Genomic DNA, 9,754 nt, shown 5'->3' with positions numbered 1-9,754 from the left:
CCCGCCCCCGCCCCCGCCCCCCGCCTGTCCCCGCCATCCCCATAACCCAGGGCCCGAGGGCCCTCGCTAACCGGCGAGGCGGCGCCCCTCGGCCTTTGATCTGGCGCTGGGCCTGTGCCACATCCTGGCCCGCTTTCTGCAGGTACATGGACGGGAAGTAGCCGGTGACATCCTCCTTCCTGCAAGACAGCTGCTTTGAGCGCCGTGGGGTGTGGGCCTCAGTTTCCCCTATGCCCCAGCCTTTTTTGTGCCATATAGATATCCAGGTGTTCCAACACCATTGTTGAAAAGATTTTCCTTTCCATGCTCGACAGTATATTTGGGAGCAAAAAGAAAATCTTTGCATAACACCAACACTACAAGGTAAAAAAGCAAAAACCAAACCCCTGCTCTGCTGGTGGGTGCTTTCCACGTGCCTGCTGAGGTTAACAAGTGCGGGGCCAGCCTGGAGTGGGAGGCCCCTGACAGCTCGGGAGGCTGTCTTCCCCCAGGCCAGAAAGAAAAAAAAGAAGAAAGAAATTAACCAGTGGTCCACCCTCATTTGGAGGGAAGAAAGGAAACGCAAGGTACATTTTCAAAGGAAAGGGGGGACTAAGGGTCTGTGGGCCCAGTCATCACGGGCAACAAATCCCACAGCTGGCTGTTCCCCTGGAGGAGGATAGCAGCACCAGCTAGGAAGGGACCCGAGTCCCAGGGGCAAGGGGTCCCCTTGGAGCAGGACACCAGCCCCACAGGGCAGGCGCACTGGGCTCCTGCGTCCCAGCTTGGGCTGGCGCGGGCTGGGGGTCCTACCTGACCACCCACCAACCGTCCAGGAGCTTATGGATGACCTCGATGGCCTCCCCCTCGGACAGGGTCACCTCGTCCTCCTCCACAGCGGTGTAGGCTTTGATGGTGACGTAGGGCTCGCCTGGCAGACAGCGGGGCTCAGGCTGGGCGTGGGGCATCCGGCTTCGTCCAGCTGCGCAGGCGCACGGATCCCCGCCACGACTCTGCCACCCAGCCCTCTGCCGCCCAGCCCGGGGCATCTGCCCACTGCACCCGCACCCTGAGCCTGCCCCGCCCCCACCGCCCCTGGAGCCGGACCAGAGCTCTCTAACTTCAGGGGCCCGGCCGGGTACCCGAAGAGACCTTCGTGGGAGACTCTGGTCATGGAGCTCAGGGCCTCTTAACTGCAGCTAAGTCCCGGTGTGGCTTTTCCCAGTTTTTCCACAGGAGCCATAAATCATCCACTAAAGGGTAAAACCCCCCTTTCCTTTTTATTTGTTGTTGTTGTTACTGGGGATGGAACCCAAGGCTTTTGCTTTGAGCTGCATTCCCAGCCCTTTCTTATTTTTTATTTTAAGACAGGCTCTCACTGGTCACTAAATTGCTAGGCTCAAACTTGTAATCCTCCTGCCTCAGCCTCCCAGAGTGCTGGGATCACAAGTGGGTGCCACCACACTGGTGCAATCTCTCAATTTAAAAAATGGCCAACAGAGCCTGACTTTGAACTCAGTGTAAGCCCCATGCATCAGCCCCAGGGCCACCAGAGTCCCCCTTCTGGGCAGTGGTGATGCTCCACCTCCAGGCAGCCTCGGCTGCCACCACTGTCACCTCCCCCTCTGTCACCTCCTGGTTCCCTGTCCTCACCAAAGACATCACGACCTACCAGGGTCCCCAAGTCAGAGATAACGAGGCTTCAGCCACCCCTATGTAGCCACTGCCGTCGCTTTGACACAGTTCCCTCCTGCCCCTTCCTTTCTCACCCCTGGGCTCTGGAAGGCTGGGTACCTGCATAGTTGGGCGCTGGGTCCTCAGCCTCGTCAGGACTGTCCAAGGGCTCCAAGAAGGATGCCGGGACCCAGCCACGCTTTGCCTTCATTTGGCAGAACCACCAGCCTGTACCAGGGTGGAAGAGGTAAATGAGAGGGGTGGAGCCTGGCAGCCTCCCTCACCATGAGGGTGCTGAGGACACACAGAGACACACGGAAGATACACAGACATTCAGCCTTAAATTCATCAGCTTCACCTTCTCTGAGCTCAACATGGAAATCCCACGCCCCCACTCACAGCTCACAGGGGCAGCGCGGAGTCCCCTCCCCCACGAGCAGACCCAGAGCGCACAGCCAGACCGGCAGAGGGACCACACCCCCGCTCAGGGTCCCCAGCCCCAGGGGAACCAGGCCCCTGGCAGGGTGCAAGACTGACCACTCTCGCTCTTCTCCACGACGTCCACCACGTCGCCCATGGCCAGAACCATCTCCGAGCCTGAGGTCTTCTGGTAGTCGGCGATGGCACGGTAGCTCTGCAGGATGATGGGGCCTGTGATGTCTGAGAGGTGGGGAGGTGGGTAAGCGGCCCAGAAATCCACATCAGGCGAGCCCGGTCCTGCTCCTGCAGCCCCGGTCACTGAGCACCCAGCTCTTCCCCAACAGTGACATCTCCTGAGGAACCCAGTCCTCAGCTGCCAAGGTCAGTGGTCCCAGTGGGGTAGGAGGGTCCTCCAGGGTTCAACAGAGCCAGCTTTGCGAGATTTCCAGGGATCCGGGAGGACAGCAAATCTGAGCCCAGCCTGGGCAACTTAATGATTTCCATCTCACCTCAAAGTAAAAAATTTTAAAAAGGGCTGGGCCCCAGCTCAGTGCGAAGGGCCTGGGTTCTGTCCCCAATACTTCAAGGAGAAGGGAGGGACGGGAAGGGAGAGCAGAGGTCACCAGGCACACAGACAGGCACAGGGAAGGGAGAGGCCCTGCCCACGCAGAGCCTGAGAATTCATCTCCTCGCCTGTGTCAGGGGCCTGGGGCACCGTGTCCCACCCGTCAGCGCTCTTGGTCACACCTCTTTTCCCTGTGGTGCCAGGGATGGTACCCAGGGCCTCACTCGGGTCACCAGAAGACTAGCTGGGCCCCCGGGGATCGGGCTTCATCCTGCTATGGAACTTGGTGCCCGAGAGCCCGGGGCAGAGTCTTGCTTTCTTTCCGGCGCTCCCTGCTGTGGACCTGGGGGCAGCAGGGTGCCTGCTCTCTATTCCCATACATGTGATCAGGTGGTAACAAGTGCTTTCTGTGAGATGGGCTCACCTTATGCTGCCTGGGTGGGGCCCAGACTCCTGGGCTCAGGCCTTCTGCTTCAGCCTCTGGGACTATAGCCAGTGCCCAGCTTTATGCACTAATACTTTCTATTTTCAGTACTGGGGGTTGAACCCAAGGCCTTCACACTGAGCTACTTTCCTCAGTCCTTTTTATTATTACTATTATTTTAAATTTTGAGACAGGGTCTTACTAGGCCTCCTAGGGTGGGCTCAAACTTGTGATCCTCCTGCCTCAGCCTCCCAGCCTGCTGGGATTACAGGCATGTGCCACCACATCCCACTTAGAATCAATACATTCTAAAAAGTGCATGCCACGGAATAAGTGTTGGGTGAATGTTAGGGATTACTGTTAACAAGTGCCACGTAATCCCCATTAGAAACCTGGCCTGGGTCACCTTGGGAAGCCACCTCGGCTCCCTAACCCTTCCCAGCCTCTTTGCAACAAAGCCCTCCACCCCGGTCTGTGCTGGCCACTGCAGCACAGGGGCGAGGAGGTGGGGCCACCAGCAAGGGGACCCCGGGCTCTCCAGGGGTACCCCCTGCCCCTACTCTCCCAGTCCCCATGGTGCCCTGGGCCCTCGCCCTGCCCTCACCCGCGGCGTTGCTCTTGCCGTTCTTGCCATCCTTGGGTATCAGGTAGGTCTCAGGCTTCCTCACCCTGCGGAGCGGAGAACCCAGGTCTGTGCTGAGCTCACTCCCCACGTAGGGGCGGCCCAGGCAGACCTGGAGGAGGACTTTCCAGAGTCAGGGAACAGGGAAATGGGGCAGGGCTCAGGAATGAGGGGGCACCAGGCCACCCCAGGAGGGGGTAGAGGGCACAGGCCCGGCCTCCCACAGACCCTGGATGCCAGGGGAACGTTCAAGGTCATGGGAGCCGGGTGACCAGAGGGGTGAGGAGCCCCGCACCCAGAGGCGCCCTGGAGAGACACCCTGATGTGCCCCCAATGACACAATCCTGGAGCTCTGCCTCTGCTGTTCCCTTCCCCCATTAAAGTCCAGGAACCTCAGTCAGAGCTTGGAAGGGGCCCGGTGCAGGGCGCCCAGCTGTAATCCCAGCTTTCTGGGAGGCTGAGGCAGGAGCCTGAGAAACTCAGTGACTTGGTGAGATCCTGTCTAAAAATAAAAAAATAAAAAGAGGTGTGGATATAGCCTAATGTAAAGGCGCTGGGTTCAATTCCCAGCAAGAGGGTAAGAGGGTGGTCTCTAGGCCCACGGCCAGGAGGTCACACGGTCAGGTAGAAGACCAAGGACTGTGGTCCCCAGCCAGGGCACATCCCTCAGCACTGTGCGGCTGGGCATTAGGCTGGGGCTCGGCATGAGCCCTGCCCCCCGTCTTCCTTTCCTTTCGCTGCACGACGCTGAGCCCTCGCCTGGCCTCTCTGGGTCGCAGGCTCCTTTTCGCTGCCCGCCCCATTCCCGCCCCTCCCGGCCGGGAGAGTCCACGCCACTCACGGGCTGTCGCCGGGCAGCTGCAGATCGTCGGGCCGCACCTTGAAGAAACCCAGCACGTGCGGGCCGCGGGAGATCTTGGGGGGCAGCGCCATGAGCGCGGCACAGTACTCGGACAGCGTCCCCTGGCGGCTCTCGGCGGTGCGCTGCCCGTCGAACCAGCGCGGAGCTGGGGCGGTAGGGTAGGACGAGAAGAGGAGGTGAGGGGACCCGGAGAGGTGAGGGGAACGGGGGTGGGGCAGTGGGAGACCTTAGGGGAGAGGGAGGACCGGGGAGGCTGGGGTACACTGTGAGGCGAGATGGGCCTGGGCCCGGCCTCACCGGGGAGGTGCGGGATGATCCTGTTCTCCGGGTTTATTTCTCCTGCCTCGATGGGAAACATTTCCTTTAAGATTTTCTAGATGGGAAAAAAAGTCAGGAATGTGAAGGACGCTCCCTTTCTTCCTCCCTCACTGAAAGACACAGCCAAGCCCACTTCCGGGCACCTTGCTTCCTCCTCCCACCCGCACCCCGTCACCAAAGCAGCCTCTTCGCTCTGCTCCCCAAATCTCTCCCAGCCAGAGCGGCTGCCACCCCACCTCCTTCCACCCCTCCCTAGTCTCAGTCCCACAGCACAGGAAGCTTCTTTAGAATCCCAGTTGGCTGGAGGAGAGGCTGAGGCAGGAATTGCATGCCTTGCCTGGGCAAGTGAGCAGTTTTACAACTCAGTACAAAGCCAGTTCAACCCCCACTGCTGGGGGGAAAAAGCGCTTCCCGCCAGGGAATTAGCTGAGTGGTGCCACTCACTGCCTGCTTCACAAGCATAAGGTCCCGAGTTTGATCCTCTGGTACAAAAAAACAAAAACAAAAAAACGCTTGGTCTTCACACCCCTCAAATTAGCTCCTATCTAAGAAGAGGAAAAAGCCGGAGACACGGGCAGGTGCCTAATGCCAGTGAATTGAACACCCCAAAATAGCTAACATGGTGAATTTTGTTATGAATACTTGACAGCAATGAAAATTTACGTTTGGTAAAACTATTCGTAAAGTTCAAGAAAGTGCCCTAGCTGTGGGCTGGGAGAGTGTGCGGGTCCGCCTCGGCCCCACACTCACGTGGAACTCGTAGATCTCGGTGAACTTCCGGTACACCATCTTCTCCGACAGGTCCTGCCACTTCACCAGGAACATGTACACCTGCGGGGTGGCCGGGTCAACGGGGTCAACTCTGTGGGCCTGGGGCACTGGGCTCTGGGAGATCTCCAGGGAGCCCGGGCTCCATGGATTCGTGAGCTGCCGCTCTTAGCTCTGGGACCTGGGCGGCTTCTGCCACGGTCTGGATGTGGCTTCTCCCTCAAGGGTGCACGGTTTGGAAACTTGGTTCCCAGGGTGGCCAGGTTAAGAGGTGGTGGGACCTTTAAGAGGAGGGGAACGGTGGGCGGTGCTGAGGCTGTGGGGCGTGGCCCGGGTGGATTAAGACCCGCCCCTAGGGCCCTCTGGTTCCTTCCCAGGCACAGCTGGACTGGCCCTGGCTTCCCAGCTGGCCCTGGGGTCGCTCCTTCTGCGCTTCGGCCATCAGAGGACACTGTCCTGAGGCCCACACCACAACCAGCACCATGCTGCTTGGGCTGAAACTGTGACCTCAAGAAATCTCTTTTAAGTTTCTTTTTACATTAGTATATATTTGCAATACATGATGATTACGTTATTCATCCTGGGGAGTTGGCACACATGCATACCGCAACTTCCCCCTCCACGTCCTACCCCACCTTCCTCTGATCCTGCCCAGCCCCACACATCCATCTCCCTATTTCCTGTAATCAGTCTTTTCTTTTGCCCGATGAATTGTTTATATTCTGGGGTCTCTCACACAAGAGAAACCATGCATTAATTCACTTCTAATTTATTTCACTCAGCACTATGTCCTCATGAGACACTGACCTGGAACTCACTGTGTAGCCCAGGCTGGTCTCAAACTCACAGCGATCCTCCTGCCTCAGCCTCCCGAGTGGTGGAATTACAGGCATGAGCCACCTTTGCTCCATCCACTCAGTCTGCTGACAGACACGCAGCCACTCCCAAGACTCAGCTGAGCACACCATGCTGCTCTGAACTTGGGTGTGCACGGGTCTCCGCACTAGCAGGGCTTCACTGTGTAGCCCAGGCTGGTCTCAAACTCACAGCGATCCTCCTGCCTCAGCCTCCCGAGTGGTGGAATTACAGGCATGAGCCACCTTTGCTCCATCCACTCAGTCTGCTGACAGACACGCAGCCACTCCCAAGACTCAGCTGAGCACACCATGCTGCTCTGAACTTGGGTGTGCACGGGTCTCCGCACTAGCAGGGCTTTAGCTCTGTGAGACACATGCTCCGGAGGCCCAGCTGGGTCAAACGGGATTTCTATTTTAGTTTTCTGAGCAGTCTCCATAACGGTGTCTGTAGTGGTTGTACTGGTCTATATTCCCTGCATCAAGAAGAAAGGCTTCTTTTTCTCGCCAGCATTCATAATTTTTTGAGTCCTTGAATGAGGCCCATTCCTGCCTGGAGCAGTGTGGAACCTCAGCGGCCTCTTCTCTTTGTAGCTGCCTATCCTCAGATACTTTGTTATAGCAATGCAAAAAACTCACTAGCACAGCTTCTTTCCAATCGACTCAGATCCCTCGTCATCACCTGGGGCCAGAAGTGGGACCTCACTCCTGGGTCCAGCGTGTGTCTTTCCGGGTGGGAAACAGAGGGCTCGGGTATAATAATAACTCAGATAGAGAATGTGTGATCCCATTATATAGGATTTCAAGAATAAACAGATCTCTATGGACGGGGAATGGATCAGTATCACCCCAGGATGGGGCAGGGACCTGGAGTGACTGCTTATAGGTACAGGGTTTATGTGGGGAGGAGATGTGAGGAAAATGTCCTAAAGCTGACTTTAGTGATGGATGCGAAGCTTTGAATAAACAGAACTCACTGAATTACACACTCTACCCAGGTGAGCTGTATGATGTCAAATTCTGTCTCACACAAGCCATAATTTAAAAACAAAAAAGCCAGGCATGGTGGCACATGCCTGTAATCCCAGCACTCGGGAGGCTGAGGCAGGAGGATCACTGAGTTCACTGGGCTACAAAGTGAGTTCCAGGTCGGTCTCAACTACATAGTGAGACCCTGTCTCGAAAAACCAAAAATAAATAGATAAATAAATAAGAATAAAACTAAACAAAACAAAACCTGCGTAAGGAAATACAAAAACAGCTAGGAGAGCTGGACAGGATGGCACACACCTATAACCCCATCTACTCAGGAGGCTGAGGCAGGAGGATTGCAAGTTTGTGATCAGCCCAGGGAATTTAGCAAGACTCTATTTCAATGAAAACAAAGAAACAGGGAGTTGAGAATGTAGCTCAGTGCAAAGGCCCTGGATTCAATGCCCAGTATTGAAGGAAAAAAAAAGTGTACTTCACACCTGCTGGGATACCTATATAAAACAAAACAGACGGGGCCAGGGATTTGGCTCAGTGGTTCTGCCACCTGCCTCACAAGTGCAAGAGCCCGAGTTCAATCCCCGGTACCAAAAAAAAGGAGCCCAGTGGGGTGTGGCGGCACAGCCCATAATCCTAGCACTCGGGAGGCTGAGGTATATGAGCAGATGACTGATGGAACAGAATGGAAAATCTAGAAGTAGATGCAAATGTCTAGGGGATTCAGCATATGATTGGTGTGGAATCTCAAGTAACAGGGGTGAAGGTAACTTTTAAATGCTAGTGGTTGGCTTTATTTTTTATTCCGGGAGTGTGGGGGGATTGAACCCAAGGCCTTCACATGGGATACATCGTGTGTCCTTTTTTCAGTCTTTTGTTTTGAGACAGGTCTTGCTCAATAGCTAAATTGCTCAGATTGGGTGCAAACTTTCGATCTTCCTGCCCCAGCCTCCCAGGAGGCTGCATTACAGGTGTGTGCCACTGCGTTTGAGTTGGCTGGCCTTTTTGGTAAAGGTATCATGGGATCTAGGGCCAGGGGTGCAGCTCAGGGACAGAGAGTTTGCCAAACATGCATGCCTGTGTGTGTGTGTGTGTGCACACGTGTGTGGGCACGCATGTGTGTGTGCACGCGTGGCTCCATCCCCAGGACCCACCTACCACCCACACGATCTGTTTTTCACCATAGAGCACGACAAACTCCAAACAGATGAGAGAACTAATGTGAAAACTGAAACCATCCAAGCGCTAGCGGGAAATTCTTTCAACGTTAAAAGTTGAGAGGAACAAAGGAAAGAGAAATGGGAGACGGAGACCTGGGCACAAACGTCCCTGCCAAGGGCCAAGCACAACCCTCATCGCCCTCCTCGGCGCGGAGACCCAGGGACAAGGTGGCCAGCATTTCCCCAGCCCCGGGCAGAAGAGGGGACACTTGGCCTGTGTCGGAGTCACCGGCTGGAGAGGCTGGCTAATGTGACAGGGCGGCCAGCGGGCAGGCCGAGGTCCTGGCCGGGGAGCCCTGTGCCCAGCGATCCTAGCCGTCCAGGTGGCCCCAGGGGCAGCGGAGCCCGTGCCGACCGCCCCGCCCCGCGCCCAGTACTCACGTAGTGCTGGCTGGGAATGAAGCGCTTCTCGAAGCCCAGGAGGGCGATGTGGCGGATGAAGGTGTCCCCCATGGCTGCTGGTGCGGCCTCTCGACTTCCCCCAGCACTCGGGCTGGGCCTTAAATGATCTGAAAAGAGGAAGTCGCTCCTGTGCCAGGCAGGGGACAGGGAAAGCCCAGAGGCCTCTGCTTCTTCTTTCAGTTTCTGAGGCCTCTGAGCTCCCGCGCTGTGGGTGTGAGTGGGGAGGACTGTCCTCGGGTCCGCTCCCACCTCTGCCCTTCGGCCCCTCTGGTCCTGCCCTTTGGCCTTTCTGTAGCTCTGTAACACACCCAACACCCAGCCCCAACCCCAGGGCCTTAGCAGGTGTGGAGCCCTTGTCGGATCTTTTTCTTGCAGGTTTCCTCCCAGTATCGCCTCTATTGAATGACCTTCTTTGACAAAGCCGCATAAAACAGCAAACCTCACACCCACACCTGCTTCTCCCTGTGTTTTCTTCCCAGCACTTATTCTCACAGATTATTTCCAGTTTTGGCGGGGAGGGGGTCAGGAATCGAATTCAGGACCTTGCACTTGGCAGGCAGGCGAGGCACTGCTTTCGCGCTTGAACCCCGTCCTGAGGGCGGGCGGGGCCGTGGAGGAGGAGGGGCCCTGACCGTGCAGGCTCCTGCGGCTCCACGCGG

The 9,754-nt window shown here is 56.7% G+C and overlaps 1 protein-coding gene across 2 annotated transcripts in view; it reads right to left on the bottom strand.

Moving 5' to 3' along the window:
* Ncf1 (neutrophil cytosolic factor 1) overlaps positions 1–9,394 on the bottom strand; it is a 10,486-nt gene extending 1,092 nt beyond the window's left edge. The window contains exons 1-9 of one of the 2 annotated variants that reach the window (XM_033764899.1): positions 9,075–9,390; positions 5,615–5,695; positions 4,844–4,919; positions 4,526–4,691; positions 3,667–3,731; positions 2,191–2,313; positions 1,774–1,881; positions 793–910; positions 72–179 (exon numbers count right to left, since the gene is read on the bottom strand). In XM_033764899.1, the coding sequence (XP_033620790.1) occupies positions 72–179; positions 793–910; positions 1,774–1,881; positions 2,191–2,313; positions 3,667–3,731; positions 4,526–4,691; positions 4,844–4,919; positions 5,615–5,695; positions 9,075–9,146 (917 nt within the window). In that variant the 5' untranslated portion in view covers positions 9,147–9,390. Of the gene's footprint in view, positions 1–71; positions 180–792; positions 911–1,773; positions 1,882–2,190; positions 2,314–3,666; positions 3,732–4,525; positions 4,692–4,843; positions 4,920–5,614; positions 5,696–9,074 lie in introns of both variants that reach the window. The other variant, XM_033764898.1, reaches the window with a different exon arrangement.
* Positions 9,395–9,754: the final 360 nt, after the last annotated feature.

The sequence above is a fragment of the Fukomys damarensis genome, unplaced genomic scaffold (genome assembly GCF_012274545.1).
Source record: "Fukomys damarensis isolate Sample0158 unplaced genomic scaffold, DMR_v1.0_HiC HiC_scaffold_17, whole genome shotgun sequence".
In the NCBI taxonomy this organism is placed as follows: Eukaryota; Metazoa; Chordata; class Mammalia; order Rodentia; family Bathyergidae; genus Fukomys; species Fukomys damarensis.
Note: the sequence above shows the minus strand (reverse complement) of the source record. Positions and strands in the feature narration are given on the sequence as shown.